Source organism: Micrasema longulum, unplaced genomic scaffold, assembly GCF_059751315.1.
Source record: "Micrasema longulum isolate JH-2025_06_02 unplaced genomic scaffold, ASM5975131v1 h1tg000014l, whole genome shotgun sequence".
Lineage (NCBI taxonomy): Eukaryota > Metazoa > Arthropoda > Insecta > Trichoptera > Brachycentridae > Micrasema > Micrasema longulum.
This window is the reverse complement of record NW_028277222.1, coordinates 312,761-340,087: the sequence shown is the minus strand read 5'-3', so window position 1 is coordinate 340,087 and position 27,327 is coordinate 312,761. Positions and strand designations below refer to the sequence as shown.

The window sequence follows — 27,327 nt, the reverse complement described above, 5'->3', positions numbered from 1 at the left end:
GGCATATCGGTGTGGGGTTCCCGCAGCCACTTGGAGAAGTGCCTCATAGTGCTGGTGGCGTCATTGCTCCTCATCGTAGTCGTCCTGACTGCCCTGTTATCAGCTTCTCCCGGCCTCACACCTGACTCCGCCGCCTCCTACAGTGAGTACCACTCAAGCAAATTATTATTGTTTTTATTTAATTTATTAACTCGACAATTGAAGACCGTTTTAACAAAGCGAAATATCTACAAAATGTATATTTTACAGGAGAAGGTTTTTTCGTGTTAAAAATAAAACTATTACGATTTTAAATAAGATAAAAATTACATTTTATAGATATATAAAATCCTTACACATGTGCCTAAAATCAACAATGTAGAATCCGTAAAATCTTAATATATAATTCCTCTGTACGTGTGATGTCACCTTACTACTCCTAAACGGCTGAATCGATTTACGTGCGGTTTTCAGAGAAATATAGATCTTTGCGCTGTACGTGTTCGTAGATATTAAAATCTTTAATCGAATATGTAAAAAAGAAGTAAGGAGCAAAAATGTTTTATTCATCGATCTACCAGGGTTGCATTCGAGGAGAATGCATTTGCAAAAAAATGGAAAGATATTGTTTTTTTGTGGATAAAAAGTTTGTTTTTGAATGTTCACAAACAGCATTTGTTTTTTGTGGATCTCAATTATTACCAAAAATCCAGTAAAATGAAATAAATGGAAATAAATTATAAGGAATGGAAGGAAAGAATCTGATGGGGATCCTTAAAAAGCGAATGTTGTTTTTAAACATTAAAAAATAAACTATTTTTGAACACAAAAAAAATAACGTCCTTCCATTTTTTTTGTATATGCATTCTCGTCGAATGCAACTCTGGTAGGTCGATGAAAATAAGATTTATGTATCTAACTTTTTTTTCACAGATTCGATTGAAAATTTTAATACCTACGAGCTACGAACACGCACAGCGCAAAGATCAACAGTTCGCTGAAAGCCGCACGTAAATCTGTCAAGACGTTTAGGAGAAGTTCAGTGACATCACACGTACAGAAGCATTATAAATATAAAAATATTCAAAGCATAAACTTTGTGGTTAAACATTTTACTAAATGTTATTAAATATTTGTATATAACCACTGACCGACTTTTCTATGTCTACCGGTTTCTTCATACACCAATTAAACCAACATGCAAAACCCACTATACACCTTCACCATAGTTGTTGCACAAAAATATAAAACCAACACGACATGCATTTTAATAAGCACATGCACTGATTAGGACAAACATGCACTGATTAAATTATGAAAATATTCTATGTTGTTTGAGAAATGGTTGAAAAAAGGTAGAGGGGATGGAGTGAGGGGTGAGCTTAATAGGTTTGATAGGGTGACCATTACAGTGGAACATCATATAAAAGACTATATTGAAAGGTTGTTTGATAATTGATCAAAGGAACATTATTTTTTTAAAGCTTTCTTAATGTGAAATAGATGAAAAGAATGGATGAAGCGTCAGTGCGAAGAATTGGAATTATATATGATCGTAATCATAATGCTTTCATAATGTAAAATATTTCCAAATCATTTACTTTTTTTAACCCTTTATTATTTGTTTGTAAAATTCTCCTGTATTTTTATTAAAGTCATGATTTAAATTGACAAGGTGATTTGCGAATTTGGAGAAATTATTATTTTGAAGACACAGTGCGCGAGTTTTGCATGTTGGTTTAATTGGTGTTCTGACGAAGAGACGGGTACGTTTCGAAACCGGTAGACAGAAAAATCAGCAAGTAGTTGTATACAAATATTTCATAACGTTTAGTAAAATGTTTGAACACAAAGGCAATGCTTTAAATATTAATAATATAGTATGCATTGTATTGAAAGTGAGTAACGAGCTCTTTGTGCATACCACTACCCTTGGGCCGAGTCCATGGTATGGGCCTAATGCGTGACGACAGCGGGAGCATTAAACACGCCACACGTGGCCATAGTACGAGGCCTGTAGCGGACGCGATAATCAATATATATATATATATATAGTTCGATAATTTATATAGCGCCATTTTTGTGAAAATCACCTCAAGGGCGCTGTACAATTAATAAATATCCCAGTACGTCTTGCAGCTACAGAGCGCATGGACGGTTGGGATTCTAGTTCCTCGTTTTCAATTAAGATCAATAAAAAAATATAAAAGATAGGAGCTAGATTACAGGACGTTTTGCAGCTACAGAGCGCATTGACAGTTAGAAATTTAGCCCTCATTTACACATTTTAAAAATTGACAAATAAATTTAGTGTATTAGTGATACTAAAAAAAAATAAAAATAATATGAATAGTAAAAAGGAGTAAGATTACAACACGTCTTGCAGCTACTAAGCGCATAGACGATTGGAATTCTAGACCCCATTTATAAAATTTAGGTATTTTTAAGTTGGTATATGAAACTAGATAACCAGTCATCGTGCAGCTACAAAGCGCATGGACGAGTGGAATTCCGGCAAAGTTAGAATGATATCAATAAATTTATAAAAAATAGAGCATAGTAGTAAGTTTGTCAAGTGTTCATGCCAAGAACTAAGCAATAAAAAACTAAATAAATAAAGCACTGCATCAACTCCATGGTTAACAAAGGGAGATAGATGTCCGAAGAGAATCTTTTGTAGACAGTAGGTAGATATCGTCACCATGTGGTCCACTAGGCTGCTGGAGAATTTCTGGAAACGCACGTGTGTAGACTGGGGGATTATGCCTATTGTTCCAACGACTTGGTGTCCATTTTGGTCCGCATTATTTCATTTTATGAGACGCAACATTCCTGTTCAATTCACATTTTTAAATGAATATTTTTTTGTATAAGTTAGTTATAGAAGTTTGATTTATCATTTTGTATGTTATTAGAAGGCAGATATTTGAAATATTATGTATTTATCAATAAATGTCAGTTCACTTTTAGTAGCACTGTTGTAATTTTTTAATTATGGGTGTAGTGTTCTAAATAGCAACATTTAGGTACTTTCGCGTCAAAAGCTGATGGATTCTTAAACGGTTTTAATGATTCACATAAAATTTTATGATTTAAAGGTTACAGACGCACTATTTTTGTAAGTTTCCATTGTTCACTATTTGTCACACATTTTGTTAAGAATAAAGTATAAAACAATGCTATTAAATAAATAGTCTTCTTTTTTCCACTGTTTGTCTAAAACATGACTACACTACTACACACTAACGACTTATAAACATTAACTCATTGTTTTCTAACATATAACAACTTATTTTCAGATTTATTATAAGATTATAAGCTACGGTTGGGGAGGAACTATATTTCACGCCCAGCCCGTACGGTGGCTGAGCGCGAATCAATGTTCGAGGCCTTAGTTTTGTGAACTCCCAAGTATTTAAAGCTGTCAACTGTCGGTTAAGAAATCACCACCTCATTGTGCCTAATACACTCCTCAAGCACTTACTCCCAAAACTCGGAAGTAAGATAGTGACAGTCCTGATATATCTATATATCAGACTTCTAGGGTTTATCTTACGAATCTCCAAGCCATTCTCATCACCAAATACATTAAAACTTCTTTACTATACTTATGTGCGAAGTCAACTCGAATTCGCTTCATTAGTATGGTCCCCTCAATATAATGTATATATTAATCAAATTGAAAACATTCAAAAGAAATTTATAAGGAGCCTGGAATATCGTTTTGGTAACATTGAAAATGATTACGGCGCATCTTTGATCAATTTTAATATAGAATCACTACAAAAAAGGCGCCTTAGATATGATTTAATTTTTCTTTTCAAAATTCTCAATAACATAGTTGATTCGCCGTATCTTTTACAAAATATTGGTTTCCGTTGTCCTCTTCGCTATACTAGATTAAATTCCCTTTTTTATGTACCAACTTGCAAAAACAATTATACCTCGAATTCATTCATTAGACGTACCTGTAGAAATTATAACGGACTCAGTATTGATGTAGACATTTTTAACTGCACGTTGCATTTGTACAGAAAATTTCTTCATGGGGTCGATTATTTGGGATAGTTGCTGAATGTACATCTTGAGTGGTTTATGCTATGTATATGTGCCGCATGTAATGTATATGTTTGTGTATGTTTTATATGTGCGTTCATGTGTGTGCGTGGATGGCTCGGAGTGTACATTCGGTATTTTTATTTATTTTAATTTATTACCTCCATGGAAAACGTAAATGTCAACAATTATCCTTTTTTCACTTAAAATTCTTATTTATTTTTTATTTTTTGTCACATTTAATGTTTATATCTTTTTAATTTATGAAAACTTAATTGGTCTTTTTATGTTAAATGGATTTGTATGACTGTATGTTTTCTAAATAAAATAAAATAAAAAAATAGTGTTTACCTAAACACGACCTTACAAAACAGTTTCGAAATTTCCGTTTGATTCCGAATTTCAGATGACAGCTTCCAGTCCATGTGTCTGTCGTCCACGTGCGTGTACACGGCCAGCGAGATGTCGCGCTCGCTGGATCCGGCGGTGGACCCTTGCGAGGACTTCTACTCCTTCTCCTGCGGCGGCTGGGTGAGGAACAACCCCATCCCCGAGGGCAAGTCCATGTGGGGCATCTTCGAGAAGCTGCAGCTGCAGAACCAGCTCATCGTCAGGAATGCCCTGGGTAAGGCGCGAAGAGAACCGCTTTGGTCGTATTGGAATTTCTTAACGCTTGACGATTTGTGGAAATCATGTCCCTGAACGTCTTTTTAAATTCTTGATGTTTTTTTTTTAAAAAGTTTTATTCATTTTAACAAATAAGTAACATACATAATTGTATTCTTGTTCCCGCAAAGCCGAAGCTTGTCTGCGGGTTACATTACATTAAAAAAAAAATATATAAGTAAGTACATAGTTTAATAATAATTAAAGAGTAAAATATATTTATACACTTAAGTTTCACTTGCTGTTTAATAATTTTTTGACTATTTTTTAAAATGAAATTAGGTTTTTTTCTTCACGATTTTTAGCTGGTATTAAATTGTACAGTTTTGGTACTACACTACTCATTGTTCTGTCACCATTGTAGTTTTTCTGTCGTGGTACCATCAGCTGCTGTGCCGATACTAGTCGGGTCATGATCTGGTGGTTTATTTTGGATTTAAAATTGCAATCGAGGAAATGATCTGTCATTATCTTATACTGACACTGTTTGTTGATTGGCAAAACGTTAACAAAATCAAATAATATTTTATTGTTGTCTTTTGCTTCATTCTTTATTTTTACTGGTACGATAATTTTTAAAATTTGGACCTGTAAGTTCAAGACTCTATCCGTATAAGATTTAAAACTTAGTCCCCATATTCTTAATCCATATTGAATAATTGGGTCAACTAGCCCCAAGTAAACTAGTCTCAGCACTGGGTATGGTATGTATGGTTTTAAATGGTACATGTTAAGTAGGCAAACTCTTAGCTTATTGCAAACTGTTTTTATCTGTTCTTCCCAATTAAAAGTGGAATCTATAATAATACCTAAATACTTATATTTTGATACGTGATCTATTTTTGTGCATTTGCAGTCTTGTAGATTGATATGCAAGCATTCGTGAGTGTGTGCATATATTAACAAATCTTCTTTTGGTCTATTATATGGGGACGCAATGTGTAACGCTTTCTATTATGTTTGAATTAGTTGGTGGTGATATGGTCATTGCGTTTGCCTACCATGCAAGAGATCTCGGATTCGATTCCTGACACGGTTGAAATAAAATATTTATTTATTTATTTTATTTGGGAAATCAACAGTTCTACATACATGTTTATAGTAAACATATATGTAGAACTGTTATAGTGTATAAACTCAGAACTTATAACAGATTTCCACAAAGTATACAAAGCTAGTAAATTTATTATATAAATAAAACACGAGTGATACTTTAATCCACAAATTTGGAATATCCAGTGACCGGTTTCATCGCTTTCGCGACATCTTCGAGACTGGTATCTTTATTAAAGAGTTAAATGTATTTATACAGAACAGAGGTAAGGATACATAATTCAAAGTTATATGTAAGTAAATTAAATAAAGTTATTTTTATCTTAAGGATCATTATCAATAAATTTTCTTTGGGTTAACTAATGAATTGATATAATGCTATTTTAATGAGTTTAAGTATTTTATTTTATTTTTGGTGTCCCATCCTTCGTGAGTGCGGTTTTGTAAATAATGATTTCTGAAAAACAAAGGGTAAAAAGTCATTAGTAAAATTATATAACAATGGGTAAAGTAATGGAGAATGCACGTGTGTTATCTGTTCATTAAGTAATTCTACGTCGGGTTTATTTTTTAATCTATTAATTTCGAGAATTTCTAATTTGTCAAGTTTATGGCCTTTAGGTGCAATATGAATTATTTTTTAAAGTATCACTCGTGTTTTATTTATATAATAAATTACAATGAACTTTCATCAAGAATTTTCACTTACAAACTTAAATGTTTTAAAGCTAATAAAGAAAATATATTACATATCAAATAAATACATATAAGTTATAAATACAAATAAAATAAGTACATATAAAAATGTTATTTTCATGTACTCGTATGTATTTTTTAATAATCAAAGATTTTTTTATATTTATTTTAAGAACATTAAGTTACTGTAAATTGGGCGGGATTAGTGCAAGGATGCTTGAAGAGAGGATAAGGAGGGGAAGGGAGATGTACATATTTATTATTATAATGTCTACTAAGTTACATAATGCATTTTTAGTGTAAATTTTTAATCTGACAGAGTGATGTTTGTGTAATCTATATTTTTAAATTTTGTATTGTACACTGAAAAAGTTCCCACGAAAAAAAGCATTTTTAGCAAACGATGTTTTACTTATTGGTACATGAAACAGGTGGTACCGTCTACAAATCCTGGCTGGCACATATATTGTTATTAAACTAAGTAGTTCTGTACAGTCAACTATTCCTGTCATAATTTTGTAAAGCAGTAGTTGGTCCGCACACACTCTGCGGTATTGTAGAGAAATGATTCCATGGAAGGTGGAGGCAGTGAGAGTTGATAAATAAGAAATACCGGTTTTGTATTTAAGGTACTTTATAAATTTGTTTTGAATATTTTCTATTCTTGTTATATATATGGCATACTGGGAATTCCATATCTGAGATCCAAATGGCTTCTGACAAATGTATAATAAAATGAAATTAGGACCTTTGGATTATCAAAGGATTATTTTATTGAAAAGGGTGTTTTTACACTAGAATATTTCATGGTCCCTAGACTAGCTCAAAACGCATTGCCATATGCACTATTAGGTGCAGATTAGAGAATGATGATGACGATGAGATAAAATATTATTTTCTTCATGGGTGCGTGGATTTTCACGGTCACTGCTACAATTGTTAACCCTGAGGAAGCTTCTGCAACGGTAGCCCAAACTTTGGAATGAATCCGTCCTTCACGGGATCACCCAAAAAAGACGATACTTTGTTATCTTTATCTGCCTGGGACCAGGAGTGATTTTTTAAATACAGTTTTGTATGTGACAGAAAACCAGCGAGTGTTTTCTACTCGATGACGGCTCTCCGATAAAAATCCTAAAAAATTAAACCGAGCGAAAACAAGTCCGCCTAATGATTGGCCCATTCGCCAGTGACGCTTGAGGTCCTGGGGTGGTATTCCAAATGCTGTCGAGCCTGTATTATTTCGTGTATTTACATACAAAATACACGAAAAAAACTGTTTGATTCAGAATAGCACCCCTGGGCTCGATTCCCAGCAGGGTGGGCGTAAAATAATGATTCAAAATGTGGCTATTCGGCAATATTTAATTGTTCCTGGGCTAGCTCTTGAAGCGTACGACTGATCACCTATCTGCATATAAAAAATGATCAAAATATTCTGCATTTGGTTTACCAACCAGTGCCCTATACATCGCTGGGTTTGGAAAGGGGAATGCTGAAGAAATCATTCTGATTTGAAATCAATATTTTATTATTGTAAATATATTGAGTTTTTCTATTGTCATTTATTGGTGGAACTGCATTTTAGTTACGAGGCATGTTTAGGAAGTGAGCGTGCTGTGACCAACAGCTACATTGAGTGGTAGAGGAGGATCTCCTGACAGATCGGACATCGCTGGAATATGGTAGTACGTAAACTCACCATGAAGTGTCTTGTTGCGTAAAAGATATCAGTAAGAAATCTCGCCAACTGCGAGCCACGTGCGGTGATCCGCTTCCTGCTCGCGGAAGGAATAACACCTACCGAATTTTATTCGCGAATCAAAACGGTTTACGGCGAAGGTGTTATGAACAGAACGAATGTGCTTAAGTGGCGTAGGGAGCTTAGTGGAGGCAGAACAAACGTCCATGACGAGCAGAGAAAGGGGAGACCTTCCTCAGTGTTTTAGGACCGAAAAGTCATCATTTTGGTAGAATTCCTATCTTAAAAGGAGATCATCAATGCACAACAATTTTGTGAGATCATAAAAAACTCAAAAAGAGCATTCAAAACGAAAAGAGTGGAATGCTGACGAGAACAGTGTGATTGTTGCACGACAACGCCCGCCCTCTAACGACCTAAGCCATCAAGTTACTCATGGACTCATTTGGCTGGGATGTTTTGAACCATTCCCCGAATTCTCTGACTTCCCTGACTATGGCGCCTTCAGATTGTTATCTTTTCGCCTCTCCGAAGGCACACATGGGTGTAATTAAAATTCAATTCAACCGACGAACGGGTGCAGAAAGAGTTCTGAAGGGGGGAGGAGCTGGCGGGAGAGTTTTTCCAGGAGGGCATAAAGCAGCTTGTGCCATGGTTCACCATGAGCATTAAACGGGTTGGGAAATATATGGAAAAGTAGTCAGCAAGTGTATCAAAAATATAAAAAAATTGTATACTTACTTTCTGAACACGCATCATATCATAATAAATGTTGTGTTTAAGTTTATTCCACTTTTATTTATAATTTTCATTAGTGACTGGTAATGTCGTGACCGACAGAGTCAGATTGGTGGGAGACTAAACATCTTTGTATGTTGTATGCGAGCGAAATTATATTATTGTCCCATTTGCAGAGAAAATGGACGTGACCAAAGTGAAATCTAAGGCCGAACAGAAGGCGAGGATTTACTTCGACGCGTGCATGGACGCCAACGAGACCATCGAGACTCTCGGGGGGACGCCTCTGCAGCAGCTCATCAAGAAGGTCGGCGGTTGGAACATCTCCGACAGTGGCTACGCGCCCGCCAAGTTCGATATGCAGAGAACGTTCCAGTTACTGCAGAACAAGTGGGTCAAATAATCAAATAATTTGTTGATCTTTTATGACCTAAATTAGTGGCGGATGTATCTGGGAAGCACGCTTTCTTCTATTTATATAAAAGGCAATGTTTATTTATGTATTTATTTATTTACTTAAGTTAGTTAATATTACATTGTATATTAACTAATATATTTACAATTATAACAAATACTTATTAAATATTTCTTACATAACTACATTATTACAATTAACATAACTTTTTTTTTAAATCCGTAAGTTTTCTTTCATTCTTCATACTTTCAGGCATCTCATCATACAGTTTTAACCCTTTATACATTAAGCTATTTTGTGATTTTGTTTTTTTCTTAAGTGGTAGTCTTATCCTATTTCTATTTCTTGTCCTATATTTATGTACATTTCTATTTAATATAATTTCACTTATAAAATACTTTGGCATGAGATTATTAAACACTTTATATATAAATACAAATACATTATACAATAGTCTTTTCTTTATTCCTATCCAGTTCAATTGTTTTCTCATTTTTTCAACACTATTATATTTGCTTTTTTTCAGTATAATTCTCATTGCTCTATTTTGTAGTATTTCAAACTTGTTTATGTCTCCCTCGTTAGCTAAATATAATATAGTAGAGCAATAGTCCCAATGAGGGGCAATTATTGTTTTGTATATAAGTTCTGCACTCTTTTTATTTATTTTGAATGGTTGTCTTCGAGGGACTGAATAACTGCCGGACCGATTTACGTGCGGTTTTCAGATAAATGTACATCTTTGCCGCGAGAAGGTTTATAGCTAATAAAATTTTTGATTTATTGAGTACAAAAAAAGTTAGAAGCGTAAATGTTTTTTTTATCCATCACCGTTGCATTCGCCGAGAATGCGGATACAAAAAAAATGGATGGAGGTTATTTTTTTGTGTATAAAAAAAGTTGGTTTTTGAATGTTTACAAACAAAATTAGTTTTTTTTATGGATCCCAGTCAGATTATTTCAATGAATTCCTTATAATTTCCACCCATTTATTTCTTTTTACTGGATTTTTGGTTGTACTGAAATAATACCAACTAATTTTCTATACATTTTTGAAAATCGCATTCCTGACTAAAGTGCATTCCTGAGCAGAGTTTGACATTCGCTAAAAGAACTCTTTATTTGAAAATCATTGATTATTTCATGTTTTGGAATTCAAACAGAAACAAGTAGGTACATAGGTACCTACTTAAATGCAATATATTTGAATATCTATTATTTTTAGATTTGGAATTTAATCACAAACATGTACCTACCTAGGTACTTACCGATGAAAAGTTACAACATATTTTTTTACGTTTATCCGAACGGTGTTTACTAAAGATTTTTAAGTAAAGTTTTGTAATTATTCTTAGTTATGTTAAACTTGAAGAAGAAACGCTGTCCGACTTTTCTTCATACAAACGGATTCACGTATTTTCTCTCTGAATTATGGCATTAGAGAAATATTTTTTTATAAATAACAACAACAACAAACTATCACGCCGTTTCCCCGTTAGGTAAAGGAGAGAGGATAGAACGCCACATCACTATATCTTTACATTCAGATCTCGCTTCCTCTACATTTATAGATCTTCTCATGCACGCGCGCCTATTATTCCGGCTTTTGCCATATACATCGTCAAGTATTTGTAGGATTTGGTCGTGCCATGTCTTTCTCGGTCTTCTTCTATTTCTGCGTCCATGAACATTCACATTGAAAATATTTTTAGCCGTTCTCTCGTTGTCCATTCGCTCTACATGTTCAAACCGACGCAGAGCTCCTTTCTTGATCTCAACAGTTGTGCATCTATTGTATTTATTTTTATGACACATTCACATGAGAAATCGTACTTCGACAGCATTCGATTTTGTTCGTTTAATCTATATACGAGTGTGTATTCAAATCTAGCAATAGCAAAGCATTGCCGGATTCAGCTCGTATGTAATAAATACAAATCGAAGTACAACCTTTTTTTTTCCTCTCCAAGGGGGGGGGGGTGGTTGTACCCCCCCTGCATTGACAAACAAAATAGCCTAAATCTCCATATAATATCTGTGGCTTGGATCTATAAGGGTGAATGTCGTAAATCGTAATATTACGAGAGAGTAACTATTTGGCCGTTTTGTAACGTTTTAATGAGCTGTTTGACGACTTTTATATTTTTTTTATTTTTTATTTAAATCTTAAAGTAGGGCACACATATCATACATATTGTTATGTGTGTTCTAATAATAACATCGCAAATATATTTAATTTATAAATTGTTTATCACATATGTCTTGACCATTATTTTAAATTTTGATATGTTTTTTTCTTCATAAATATTTTTTTCCATTTCGTAATACTTTTTAATTGCTTTAAATAAAATGGAATTTTGTGACTTTGCCTTTTTCCTAAATGGAAGTCTAATTTTGTTCTTTTCTCTAGTATTGTGATCGTGTCCATGCTGGTTCCGATCATTTTTTTTCCAAAATTCTGTTTTTTTATTAGAGTTTATAATTTTATGAACAAATATCATTGTATTGTAAAATATTCTTTGTTTATATGTTAATAATTTCATTTCATTTACCATCGACTTTACCCTCGTATATCTGTTTTTTTTCAAAATGATTCTAAAGGCTTTATTTTGTAATACAGTTAGTTTATCTATATTTTCTTTGTTTGATAAAAATAAAATGCTACTACAGTAGTTAACGTGTGGTTCAATAATTGCTTTGTAAATAGTTTTGCTAACTTTGATAACAAATATTAATAAAATACATTACGACACATGTATGTGAATATAAAAAAGTTAAATATATAAGTTTTTTAATTGTAATCGATCCTCTGCAAACTGGTGGGAAGAAAAATATGAAATCTGACATTGGCCCCTTTAGATCTAAGCCAAGGATATTATTATTTGAAATGTATGTATTTGTTTTTTTATTCCAGATATAACTTAGGAGGATTGTTCAACTGGGCCGTCGGTGAGGATGATAGAAACTCTTCCAAACACGTCATAATTGTAAGTTTTCCGATTGAAGGTATTTGTATTAATTTATATTCCAACCATGTCGGGAATAGAACGGCAAACATTTAATTAATGTTAGTATTTAACCACTTACCGACTGTGGTTATTATTTTATGTCTACCAGTTTTGAGATGTACCCGTTTCTTCTTCAAGACACTCAATACACCAACATGCAAATATTAAAATACCCTTTTTACCTTTACCGTCACCGTAGTATACATAGTATTGATGAAAAAATGCACAAATTACATGCAGAGTTAAAGGAATGCAAACACCACCATGTCCGAACATGCGCTATTAATAATATTTAGTGACATGTCGCAGAATGTGTAGGGGGGATTAGGAAGGGAGGGGGGGGCTAAGAGATTGATCGGTTGAACGTTACACGATTGGATTTTTAAATGAATGGGCTACGTGCTTCTGAACAGAAAGGGGGCTTGGAAGACGTGACGTGCAAAGAAAAATAAACAAGGAGCCTGGGAGGAGATGAACTTTCTGGCTGAAAAACTTGCGGCAGTATTATATGAAGTCTTCAGTGGAGTTCCGATTTCCCGGAAGACCGGGTGGCTGTTAATAAAATCATGTTGGTTGACATGATCGTAGACTTTCGATAGCGTACATGCACCCAGAGAAGAAGAATAAAACTTGCGTAGAATCCAGTTCTTGTCTACAAACATTTGGCAATGCTTTAAATGTTGTTGCAATTGAAGTATCTTACATTGTTGAAAAATAAGGATATACTATTAAAAAGTACGAAATAATGATTTATTGAACAATAAGAGATATTTTTGAAAAATAATAAGTAACGTTGATGAAAAATAAGAGATTTTGATGAAAAGCGAGAGATATTGTTGAAAAATAAGAGATATTATAGGAAAATAGGAAGTAGTGTCTACGAAAGATAATAGATATTGATGAAAAATACGAAGTAAAGTTGGTGAAAAATAAGAGATATTGTTGAAAAATAAGAGATACTATTGAAAAATAAGGGATATTATAGAAAAATAAGAAGTAATGTTTTTGAAACATAAGAAATATGATGTCTACAAACATTTGGACAAACCCAAATATTGTAATAAGAGATATTTTTGAAAAATAAAAATTAACGTTGATAAAAAAGAGGGGATTTTGATGAAAAATAAGGGATATTGTTGAAAAATAAAAGATATTGTAGAAAAATAAGAAGTAATGTTGAGGAGACATAAGAGATATTGTTGAAAAATAAGAAATATTGGAGAATGAGTTATAATATTGCTAAAAAACAAAAATTACGCTTTTGTATTTTTTTCTCTTTAGAATAATTAAGACCGACCGCTATTTTCTTGCCGAGCTAATGTATTTAATTTAATATCAAACGATTGCTTCCAAATTTCCAGGTCGACCAGGGCGGCCTGAATCTCCTCACGCGCGACAACTACCTGAACCAGACGGCGCACAAGAAGATCATCGACGCCTACCTCGAGTTCATGACCAAGATCTCGGTGCTGCTGGGCGGGAACGAGACGGACGCGCGGCGCCAGATGCTGGACGTGATCCAGCTGGAGACGGATCTCGCCAATATCACGGTGCCCAGCGCCAACCGCCGGGACGAGGAGCAGCTATACAGGCACTGATTTACTCTTGGGCTTGATAGGTTTTATTTTCAATAGTGAGGAAGTTCAGTGCTGCTGGAAATTAGGTACAAAAATGTTTTATTACACGCGGTAAAAATTAGAGCATTCAAATCAATTCAAGTATAAAGGGTCTATGAAATACTGTTGAGTAAAAAATTACTACTTATTAAAAACATAAAAATATTTTTAAATATTTTATTTTAAATCCCCGCGAAAACGGTCATTGCGTTAGCCACGCCCCTAATACGTCACGATTCATGTTAATTTTGAACTTTGTTTGAAACCGTTAAAATTTTTATAGAACACCCTCTCGAATCTTGACGTCACAATTAACGATGCCAAACACGTCACGTTTTTCTAGGGACAATAAAAAAAAATATTTTTCAAAGTTATGTATGAAAACATTTCTCCACGAAATATCCATATTTAAAAAAAAAATTATTTATGACAAAATACAAGGTTTTTAAACTTTACATATTTTATTTGTACGAAATATTCCCAATCAGCAAAAGTGCTGGTATGAGGGGATATTATATATAATAACACAATATTTTAAATAAAAAGTCGATAAAATAACATCGCATATCACTCGTCAAACGGGCTGTAAGAACTGTTTTATTTAGGTGTTTTTTAAGTTCGTATATGTTTTGTATATTTTTTGGGTCATTAGAAAGTGAATTGTAAAAATTTATTGCTGTATACACAAAACTGTTTCTTTTTTTGTTAGTCCTAGGGTTTTCGCAAGTTAAATTATTTGATACTCTCGTATTTATTTTGTGTATGTTGTAGTTAAAATTAAATTTAATATTTGTCTTTATTTTATTATTCTTCATGTTAAATATCATTTTTATTTTTGCTGTGTAGATTAATTCCTCTAGATCGAGCATTTTTGTTATTCCTGAACCACTGAACTTCCTAGGGGTGTCTTTAAAACTGCCATAAAGTCTCAAAATTTTAACGAGGATATTAAATACAAAAGTGTTTTCTTTCGCGCGGTTAAAATGAGAGCATTAAATTAAACTACAGAGTCTCTTGAAAACGTTCGAAAAAAATATTGGGTACACAAACTGTATTCGTCACAACACAGAAACAAGGATATAGAGTTATCGAGAACTGTATGTGTACAGGGCCATGTCAGTAGACGAGCTCCAGGAGTTGAGCCCCTTCATCAGGTGGCGGGAGTTCTTCAACGACGCCTTCCGGCTCGTCTCGCGGAAGATCGGCAACAAGGAGCGCGTGGTCGTCTACGCCTCCGAGTTTCTTCAGAAGCTGGACGTGGTCGTCAAGGGCTACATGGAAACGGAACGGGGAAATAAGTAAGTTTTGTCAATCAGTTAGAGCTAAGATGTTGATTTATTAGATGTAAATATGACCTAGGTTCGATTCCTAGGAGGGTGGACGTATAATATTAGTTTCAAAGGTAGTTATACCCTGCAATATTGAATTGTTCCTGGACTGGTATTTTAAGCGTAAGACTTATTACTTTAACTACTGTGTAAAAAAAATTATCGAGAAACGCTATGCACCACTTGGGCGTGGATAGAGAAACGTTTCCAAGTGTGTCACCTAAAACCAGTCAATGACATGTCATAAACCCTTTAAATGACTAAACTTCTATATTCCCTTCTCTAAAATGTTTTCCATCTCTGTTAGGGTGAAATACAGTGTTTATCTTCAAACATTCGGACAAACTCAAATTTTGTTCAGCATTTTTGCTGTTATTAAATTGTCAATTCCATTTTCCAATTCCAATTTATGTCAATACCATTCTGGTATTTTAAAAAATTCTGGTATTCTGATTCTTCCTAGTACCGTGAACAATTACTTGATCTGGCAAGCCGCCAAATCTCTCTCTCCGTACCTGAGCAAGGCCTTCAGGGACGCGGCCAAGGTTCTGCGGAAGGCGGTATTCGGCTCCGAGGGAGGCGAAGAGCTCTGGCGCTACTGCGTCACCGACACCAATAACGCCATCGGTGAGTGACAATGAGAAATTGCATAATACGAGGTGTGTTTAATAAATTTAGTAAATGATTTTTTATAGCAGCAACTGCTCACGCTTCCATTTGAAGTAATAAGTCGGATAGATTGATTCGTTGAGATAGTCGGTGTCAAGTTTGAACAAGTTGTGATTTGTCAGTTGGCTTCCAGAGCCAGAAGAGTGAAGTTGTGTCTGCTGTGTCTGTCGCGCTCTTAAGGTAATAACCTTATGGAGTCGCCTATACGGAGAAAAACAAAAACCATTCTACGATATTTGACTACGAAGCTAGCTACAGATTACAGCAAAACAACGGGCCGTAGGTACATCGGTTAAGAATTTCAAGCGCAAACCGAAACCGTCTATAACACGTTTGTTGTTAAACTAAAAACTAAACTAAACCAAATTTGGAGCGCTTTTCTTCAATGCAGTAAGGTTTAAGTGCTTCTCTAGAGATTTATTACTCTGAGGTCATGCATCATTGATTTCGAAAAACGCGTTAACATTAAATTTTGTTTTAAGTTGTAAAAAGGTGTCAAAGAAGGCCATGAAATGTTTAAATCAATATATGGCAATAATGTGGTGACTCTAAAGACTGTTTAGAAGTTGCATGAGCGATATCAAAGTGGAAATGAATTGGTTGAAGATGAGCAACAGTCAGGACGTCCTGTGACCTCAAAAACATGTGAAAACTTGCACAAAATGATTCATTCAAACAGAAGATTGACCATAGAGAGCTCGTTGGAATATTTTGTGCGGGTCGGGTCAATTCAATTCAAGCCAATTCTATCATATAAACATAAACATAAAACAAAATTTTATATGTAAAGCACTTATGGTGGTCTTAGCATATCCCGCCATCGCTCGAACCAGGGTGAATGGATCCACCCTGCAGTGGCTTGGAGAAGCGCGTTATTAGAGCTTTTCAGGCGTTCCCATAGGCCCCAGGCTCTTTAGCGAAGTAGGGCAGCGAAGGTGTTTACCCTTCCAGCTGTAAACATTTCCGAGGCACTGCAGTGCCCAGGCAGTCTAAATAATTGCCTGTATGAATTTTAACCAAATCTCGCCTCTGATCAGCGAGTTTTTGCTAGAAATAGGTTTCTATCTGTTTGCAGTGAAGTAGTTTAATTTTAATTGCGAAAATTTCATTGCAGGTTTTGCCGTGGGCGCAATGTTTGTTCGCGAATCTTTTCACGGGGAGGCGAAACCGCAAGGGGAGATTATGATAGAAGGACTCAGGGATGCATTTAAGAAAAATCTTCGCACATTGACTTGGATGGACAAGGAAACCAGAGATCTGGCGCTGCTTAAGGCGGATGCCATCACAGATATGATAGGTAAAGAATTGTGTTTTATTTGTTAAGTTTTTAATTTTGAAATTTTACCAAGGTCTCAAAATATCGTGATATTAAATACATATCAAAACATCTGATATGCATCAAAAAGTGATATTTATTTTGTATCAATATTACTGAAGGAAAATCGACGTTAAAATACGGTTTTGTTATGTAGTTAATATAATTTGTTATTGGCAGGCAGCCTTTGCTGATGTGGCTATATATCCCGTGTACTGCTTTTTGTCTGCATTCTTCTTCGTTCAAAAAGCATCCTAACAGTTTTTGAACTGGTCGACTCAAATGAAATGGAGAACTAAACTTGGTAATTTATTCCAGTCTGGAACTAACCTGCTGGAAAGGAAGTTTTTCTTGGGATTGAGGTGGAATTGGGGACGATAAAGTTTTCAGTTATAACCCCGTAAATTTGTGTTGGGATTTAATTGATACATCTCATGCAGAGGCCAGTCACAGTAATTATGGAGTAGGTATCTTTTAAGTTTCAATCAAGTCCCCTCTCTTCCGTCATTCCTCCAATGACGTAAGTCCTAGTGCTTTGAATCTACCGTGATCAGGCATCCTTTTGAGTAATTTGGGGATTTTTAATAACTCGATGTCTTTAGTAAAGTAGGACTCCATACAATTTTTGATGCTTTACGGGTTTGAGTTAGACACCACCCAAAAGATAAGTATACATAGGATCGTTTTTGCCTATGTGAAGAACGGTACATATTTCAGTATTCAGCGAGATCAGCCAGTTTTTAGTCCTTTCGGCTAGAACTCCGACTGTCCAAATTGCTGATTATCCGAATCGCTTTCGGATTTTATAGAAAAAAAAATAAAGCCGAAAATGTACTGCGATTTGCAAAATAACGACTTGTCCGAAAACGGATGATGACAGTCAAACAGCTTATTTTGACCGAGATGTTCAGCAAGCAATGACTTTCATTTACAGTACGGTACGTACATACTGTACTTATGTACAGCACTTGTAACTACGCTTAACATGTAAAAGTGTTGTCTTTTCATTTAATTAATTAAAAGCTCATTTCTAATTTTCAATTATTCATTCCTATTTTCAACATACATACAATAATGAATTAAATTGTTCCCTTTTTTCGAAAAAATCAAATTAGCTGAATTTTAGATTATCCGAATGGGTTCCTGTCCCAATTGATCCGGATAGTTGGAGTTCTACTGTAGTTGTCCAAAGTATAGAAGAGGGTTCGCAAACAGTTTGGTGCTATCTGAAAAGATACTGGATTGAGATTTTTTTTACTGTTTTGAGATCGTTAATGTACTGGATTAAGAGGATCGGGCCAAAGACTGACCCTTGCGGAACACCGCTATGTACGTTATGTTCTATAGATAAGGTGTTGCTTATTTTTACTTGAAAGATACGATTGTTCAATGAAGCTTCAATTCGTCTTAGTCACCACGGATACCCAAGTGCTCCAACTTCACGATATAATTAAATCCTTCGATTCCTAAATTTTACACATTATTTTACATTACACTGAGTGAAATATTTTTTCTTTGTTTAAATCTCCGTGAATTCTGGATCGTCTTTCAGGGTTTCCTGACTATATTCTGAACCCCCAAGAACTGGACACGCAGTATGCGGATCTTAAGGTGAAACCAAACGAGTATTTTCAGAACAATATAGAAGTGAACTCGCATACCCTGAGGAAGAACCTGGAAAAGTTGGACGAGCCAGTCAACAAAACAAGATGGGGTGAGAAAAACTTATTAAATATAATGCAATTTTTCGTCATTCATTTATTAGAAATGTGATGCTGGAGATTGATGGTCCGCATTCTGTGGACTGCAGGCTAACAAACGTCTGGTCGTCATTGCCTAGTAACTAACTAACTAACCATCACGCCATTTCCCCGGAGGGGTAGGCAGAGAGGATAGAACGCCACACCACTCTGTCCTGGCACACTTCCTTTGCTTCCTTCACATTCATACATCTTCTCATGCACGCACGTCGATTATTCCGACTTTTCACATGATCACTTTCAAGAATTTGTTGTACTTGATCATGCCATGTCTTTCTCGGCCTTCCTCGACTTCTACAACCAGACACATTCGCATCATAAATCTTTTTAGCCGTTCTTTCATCATTCATTCGCTCCACATGACCGAACCATCGCAAAAGACCTTTCTTAATTTTGTCGATAATGCTTAACTCAGCCTTGCATTCTGCTCTAATTTCGATATTAGGGCACCTATCATACATTGTTTTTCCGCACATTCGCCTGAGGGATCGCATTTCAACAGCATTCAGTCTACTTTCGTCCTTTTTTTCCAACTCCATGCTTCGTTTCCATACATTAGGGTTGGTACCAGAACTCCATTATGAACTGCTAATTTAGCCTCTTGCGATATTGCCTAGTAAGTAAAATAATTCAGCCAGATGAGTCGCGTCCACTTCAATAAAGATTTCAGCTCTTTTACTTCACAAAAGTCAACAGATAGAGGACTTGATGAATTATGTATGTTCACACATGGTGAATATTACACAGTATGTAAAGTGGCCATTAAAACCAGCCTATTAACCAGCCAGATAGAAATCCCTGTAAATGCCTAGACTTCCATATCCCTTCTCAAAAAAGTTTTCCCTCTCTTTACAATAAATTGATATGTTATTATATTTCAAGCATTTCTCTAACAGCCCCATCTTGCAGGTATGACGCCCACAACAGTGAATGCCTACTACACTCCCACGAAAAACCAGATTGTGTTCCCGGCTGGCATCCTGCAGCTCCCATTCTACGATGGGAGGAATCCCAAGAGCATCAACTATGGAGCCATGGGGGTCGTTATGGGGCACGAGCTGACCCATGCCTTTGATGACCAGGGCAGGGAATACGACAGGTAAATTGTCACCTCTCATACACGCATTGTCTAATATTATGTAAAAAAAAGTCAATTGCACAGGAATGTTGCGTCTCATAAAACGAAACAACACGGACCAAAATGGACACCAGGTCATTGGAGCAATACGCATCACCCCGGTGTAACTACACATGTGCATCTACCATCTTCCAGGAATTATCAAGCAGGTAATAGGTTACATAACGGCGGTATCTACCTACAATCTTCAAAAGCTACTTGTTGGGGCCAAAACTAAATTGAGCAATATTTCGTTTATTAAATAATTCTTTACAGAACGCATTTAAATTACTAACTTCGTTCCGAAGATTTGGCGGGTTAAAATAATACTTTACAAAGAACGCTTTATTGGTCAATTTTGTATACCGACTAGCAATTTCAGATGTTATTGTTCGGCTTTGCAACATGTTCATTTATTTCAAAAGTGTCGTATATCGTGAATTATTGTTTTATGCCCTTTTAAATGTCGTCTACTGAAGTTGAGATATTTATTTTTCTGTGTATACTTTGTACCCTTGTATTTTTTTATATATAATATTTCAAAGAACCGGACATTTGTCCTGTGTTAAGATCCTAGTTTAGTTTATTGTTTCTTGTCCTAGGATGTCACATATAATTTAATTTATTGAGGAAAAGAAATCTCGTAATTGTTTGAAAAGGTCTCAGATATATTTTGTTTGGCACTAAAATATCAGTATTTTTTGTAGAATGTAATCGAAATAGGTTTTGGAAAGCTTGTGAGAGAGGAACAAGCTTTAGTCTTCATTTTGAAGTCTGCAAGTGCGCTTGTAGAATTGCTGACGGAAAGTCAGACCGTAGCAGGCGAGGAGTTTTCGCATCCTCGAGTGTTACGTGTATTAGGTAAATGTGTTTACCTAGGTAATCATTTAAAGAAACTGCAGTTATCTTTTAGAATAGTTGCAATAATTAATTATTTCTGTGACATTCAATGGTGAGCCTCTAGAGACAATGACGGAAGGTCCTAAGTGACAGGCGAGGCTTGTACGCATCCTCGAGTGTTACGAGTTGCGATTGTGAGGGTGTGATTGCCCTGTGGTTTTATTTGAGCTGATTTGTGTATTTAATGACTACGTACCGGCTCAACTTTTTCAGACTATTTTCAATTATGATTTATGTGACATTGCGGAATTAGATAATAAATAATATTTTGAAGGAACTGTGTGTCTTTTTCCTCGTTCGCATGTCACCCGAGATTGGCGAGACCGTCGAAGCGAGAACCCTGCACCAGCTGGCGTGAACACTACTCTTTAAAACATTGTTAACCATAATGTCAAAACACTGTTTTATTTATTTCGTTTTTCGCTTCGGCTACTGTCTAAGAAGCCATCTTTGGGGTAATGTAAAGTTTACTTGAGAGGTCTTGAAATCCGCCAAAATATAACAGAAAATTAAACTGATTTTTTTTTTTAAAATGAAAACACCGCTAAGGCTTTACTTTAGAGGCTTGTCAGCAGGTGGAAAAATAAGGATATTGAAGTAAGTTATGAAAAATACATTAAAACTTCCAGATCAGATTTATTTGAACCTGCGACGCCAATTTCACAGTCGGCCAGATGGAAAAAAAAACCAAATACTTTTCATATTATTATAATTGCACCTAAATGAACAATTATACTAACGAACATTTCGTTTTTATAGATTTGGTAACTTAAATCGCTGGTGGAATAATGAGACAACAGACCAGTTCAAACTGCGAACGGATTGCTTCAAAGAGCAGTACTCTAATTACTCGCAAGATGGTGCTAAAATAAACGGGAAACAGAGCTTAGGTGAGTCGTATATTATCATCAGTACTGCGGTACTCTGATAACTGCATATTATCTGAATAATTTTTATTACAAGGTAAGGTGTTTCGTAGATAGCAATTGTCGTGTGAGAACCGGCAACTCTTTGACTGATTGATTCGGGTCTCGACTGGAGTGAGGCAAGGCTGCGTCCTTGCACCGTTCTTATTCGCCATATTGATGGATTTTTTACTATTTAAATCAATACCTTCTGACTGAGGTGTAGAAATGTACTCTCCTCTTGGAGTATACAAACAAAGCAGTTCTTTTTTTAAAATATTTTGGTGATCTTCAGGAAATTGTTGACAGACTGCAGGAAAACTCCACTCGTCCGAGTCTTAATATTAATATGAAAAATACCCAGATAATACAGAAAAAGCTTCGTGGCCTTCTGAATCGACCTGCATACTCAGTTTTGACGAACTCCCACTAGAGGTGCTGCAAATCGACTCACATGAGCATGACATATCAAAATTTTCTAGACAACATGACATACATATCTTATTCAGTTTTTTGTCTATCCTGTACAGTGCGAAAAGATGAGATAGATCATGTGACGATATGTCACTTATTAATTTAAAAAAAATAAAAAAATACTACTACTTCTACTTCTACCATCACGCCATTTCCCCGTAGGGGTAGGCAGAGAGAATGGACCGCCACACACGTCTATCCTGGCATATATTCCTAGCTTTTTTTACATTCATACATCTTGTCATACACGCCCTTCGGTTCTGTCTGATTTTGACATGACCAGATTTGAGATTTTGGTTTATCTGAGCATGGCACGTCTTCCTTGGTCGTCCTCGTCTCACGTTACCGTTTATTTCCCCCATATATACTTGTTTTACCATTATTTCATCGTCAATTCGTTCTACACGACCAAACCATCTCAGAGACTATACTGAAAAGATATTTGAATTTTTACTAGGGGACTATAAGTTTTCAAGCCTTTTTTAATATGAAATACCTTCATGCTGTTTAATTTAAGTGTTTTTTTATTGTTTGAATGTAAAATTTTAAGTGTAAGTATTTAAGTAAAAATATTTACTAACATTAATTAAAATGTTTGACAACAAAGTTAATGCTTTGAACATTAAAAAATCATTATTTTTGGCTCATACTCGGTACTAAACTTACATAGAAAATATAATTTCCATTGTGTTTTTAGGTGAGAATATAGCGGATAACGGGGGCCTAAAGTCGGCCTTCCACGCCTACCTGGACTATGCCAAAACAGCCCCCAAAAATGAGACCTTGCCTGGTATGAACTACACGCACAGGCAGCTGTTCTTCATATCATTTGCTCAGGTAATTCCTCATCACCATTTTAGTATGGAAATGAATCGGATCAGAGGTCCCCGATTCTCTTCTCTTTATGTTCTACCATCCCAGCGGTGCTATTCTAAACCGCTCTTGCGGCCGTAGAAAACACTTTAGGTCGTGTATTTTGTATGTAAATACGCGAGATAAATGGTTTTTCTAATACCAGCCCAGGTGATCCTGCTTCTGTTAATTGACTTCAAAGCGGCATATGACAATATCGAGAGGTTGAAACTACGAGGCAATGGTTGAATCGGGATTCCTAAAAAGCTAATAAGCCTCACTAAGATGACAATGTCTAAAACACAATGCTTGGTGAAGGTCCAAAACAGTAAATCAGATCCATTCCAGACGTACAACGTAATATTGCTCTTGAAAAATCCATAAGAGAGCTAGACTTAATCTCCAGAACTGTCCCGGGAATAAAATATGATTTCTTAAAGCTGGAAATGGCTGCAAGTGACATGGGTCTTAAAATAAATACATCTAAGACTAAATATATGTTGGCAAGGAAGTCACAAATAAACTATGTACAACAGGCAATTGACGTTCCGTCACACCACATAGACAATGTCAATTCCTTTAAATATTTAGGTACTGAAATGACTAATGATAACAATTATAGTACCGAGATTAGAGCACGGCTATCGGCAGCAAATAGATGTTATTATGGCTTGTTTAAACATCTGGGATCCAAATTGCTCACTGGAAAAACTAAGACCATTATTTACAAAACTCTCTTCAGACCGGTCATTGCATATGGTGCCGAATGCTGGGTTATGGCCAAAAAATATGAAAATATGGTATTAGTATTTGAAAGAAAAATATTAAGGAAGAAATTTGGTGCTGTCAACCAAAACGGAGTATGGAGGAGATGAATCATGAATTGCACAATTCATCAAAATAAGAAGATGAAAATGGTTGGGCCATGTGCACAGAATGAATGATACCCCAAAAAATCTTTATACCACTCCGGAAGGCAGACGAAGCAGATGCAGGCCAAAATTAACATGGCTGGATAATGTGGAAAGTGACATTAGAGCGATTGGCCTGACGAACTGGAGAAGAGCCGCAGGGTGCAGGAACGAATGGAGACAAATTCTGGAGGAGGCCAGGGCCCACAACGGGCTTTAGCTCCACTGATGATGATGGTGATCCTGCTTCCAAAGTAAAAAAACTTTTTTGCAATTTTAAATGTTGCTCTAACGTTTTTCGCCAAATCATGAAACTTCTTCCTGCATGTTGCGCATTGCATTTTTGCGTACAATTTTTATCGCCAGCTGACATCCACAAACTGCTTTTCATTTCCAGGTGTGGTGCTCATCGATGACCAAAGAGGCGACAGTCCTCATGATGGAGAAAGACGACCACTCGATCGCCAGGTTCCGGGTCATAGGTTCCCTCTCCAACCTGCCCGACTTCTCCAAAGAGTTCAACTGCCCCCTGGGCTCCAAGATGAACCCGGTCAACAAGTGTGAAGTGTGGTGAATCCGACGCGAAACAAACGTGAAATTATCCTTAATAATTAAATCAACATCATCAGTTATCATCCACACCCCGTGGTGTATAGGGCACTCTGCATTCGATACACGAATGCAAGATGATCAGTCTTATGCTTCAGAAACCACGAAATATTAGTGAAAATCACCGTTTTATATCAATATTTGACCTCGCTGGGAGCATGGCATGGTAGGCGAGTGTGCCAACGTGGAGGCAGATCAATCTGCTCTCGGTCAATCTTCTTCAGGTGCTGTAGCTGAGAGTAGCCATGGAGTGCAAAACATTTTCCCAGGGTTCTGATTCTATTCCACACATGGAACTGTATTCTTCGTTCCACCTGGACGTGGGGGTATCAAGAATGCAATTGTTGAAAAAGGGAGTGGAAAATTGAAATTTTATAAGGCTGTTATTCAAAAAGAAAAAAATACACCTTTTTTGTAAAAAGTTGAAAATTGAAAATTAATTAAGAAATTTTCTATACATTTTCTCTTGAACAAGGAGCAAATCTTTGTGATAAAAAATTTCAACTAATATAAGTAAAAATTAGTATGTAACCACTTAACGATTTTTTAATGTCTACCGGTTTCGAGACTATCATGTTCAAAACCAAACTGCATGTTATAATATTTTTTAAAAAATACTATTTACAAGTTAAAGATCTTGGTGATAAAAGTCGTACTTTTATTCCATGTATGAATGATTAACATATTACAACAGAGATGAAGAACATTTCAGAGAAGGTAATATAGAAGTCTAGGCATCTATAGGGCTTATTTTATTTATTTATTTATTTTACTAACATAAACGGAAAATCTACCTTTTACAAAAATTTATAATACTAACATTTTTGGCTTAATATATTTATTTTTTTTAAACATAAATTTAAAAAAAAAATTAAACCTTGAAATAATACAAGATTTATATTTAAAAAAATAACCTTAAAATTATACAGCATATTCAGTAGAAAGTTTAAATAATTCAAGAATAAATGTAAAAAACAAAATTAAATAATAAAAAATTCTACAGTAATACAACAAGAAAATCATAAGTACCGTTTCATACAGCTGGGCAAAGTGAACAAAAAACTGTATATATTATGAAATGCATGAATAAATAAATATAATTACCATTCACCATCTTTGAAAAAGTTCAAAAGGTTTGTTCTATGGGAACAATACCCTACACTAAATTTATCCGATACGTGGGAATAACTATTACCTATGATCTGTCATTGGCTGGTTTAAGTGGCCACTTTACACATTGTGTAACATTCATCATTCTGCCCATATTTTAACATCTATATTCCTTCAATTCTTTCATCTGTTGATGTTTGTGAAGTTATATATATAAACAGCTCTCCAGGGAGTTGAATCCTGTACTTGTCTACAAAAATTTGAACAAACTCAAAATATTGTTGATTTATATGGCAAGCATTGTATTAAAAAAATAAATTAACATGCCAGATACAAATGATTTTTCGTGTGTCAATATAACTCGCTCCTTAGACGTCACTACAAAGTTTTGTCGTCACTTTTTCTGACAACTGTCATTCTAATCAAGCTTTATTATAAGGACTATAGTATTATAGTTTTTGCAGTGCGTCTCGAAACCAGTAGACATTAAAAAGTCGGTAAGTAGTTTGAAATATGCTAATAAATAAGTACATAGTTTACGACAGCTTCTGGTAGCTATCATCAACGCTTGATCAACATTTATTAAAATTGTCATTTATATATTTTTTTTAAATGGGAAATATTTGCGTTCTTGCGATTTACTAAAATATTTTAATTTTGTGAGCTATTTTCCACGAGTTGTAAATAACTCGCTATTAGAAAATGGGAATCAAGATGTGGTAGATTGGGGTTCGAACCTAGGACACCGCGACTCGTGTCCACATCAAATAATGCATAAGGCACTGTATCAGTACACAAATCGCCGCGTATTTTGATATTTTTTTTAATCCGTTGCGTGAAGCCCAGACGATTGGTCTTACGCTTCAGATGACAGTCCGAGGGCTATGAAATATTGCAGTGTAAAAACACATACCGAAATCCGCGTTTTGTATACTGGTGCAGTGCCTTATGCATCATTCCGTGTGGACCAACGAACAATAATTTTATCAATAAAATTTATATTTGAAGCACTTACTTTGTGGTTATCAATTATAATAATACAAATATAAAAAAACTTTGTTTCCAACCAATTATTTTTAATTTTTTCTACTGACTGGTTTCAAATCTACACAAGCTTCTTTATCAGGGTATACTTAACTAATGATTTCTAACCTATTTTATTTTTACAGTGATACTAAATATTATATTATTGATACATCATCATCATTCCATGTCCGCTCCCTAGTTGGAGCATATGGTATCCACAAAAATGCTCCATGCATCTCTATCGGCTGCCAGCTTCTTTGCGTCCTCCCAAGTCAGGTTCTCGTCCCGAAGTTCTGACATAAACTGCCGGCAAACTGTCAGGACGTAGATAACCTGATGCCTTAAAAGTAGGCGAGCGTAGTAAAGACTCTCAAGAGGCATCCACAGCACATGGTCAAGCCAATCATGGACGACAGTTGTCA

The 27,327-nt window shown here is 35.3% G+C and overlaps 1 protein-coding gene across 1 annotated transcript; it reads left to right on the top strand.

Annotated features, from left to right (window-relative positions):
• Nucleotides 1–25,605, top strand: Nep3 (M13 family metallopeptidase neprilysin 3; the record flags this gene model as incomplete). Its single annotated transcript, XM_088238949.1, has 13 exons — nucleotides 1–142; nucleotides 4,442–4,660; nucleotides 9,067–9,280; nucleotides 12,220–12,292; nucleotides 13,675–13,904; nucleotides 15,039–15,227; nucleotides 15,721–15,884; nucleotides 17,041–17,223; nucleotides 18,794–18,955; nucleotides 19,911–20,100; nucleotides 21,778–21,908; nucleotides 23,095–23,234; nucleotides 24,558–25,605. Coding segments are annotated over 13 exons (2,214 nt in total), but the record flags the coding sequence as incomplete, so codon positions are not given.
• Nucleotides 25,606–27,327: the final 1,722 nt, after the last annotated feature.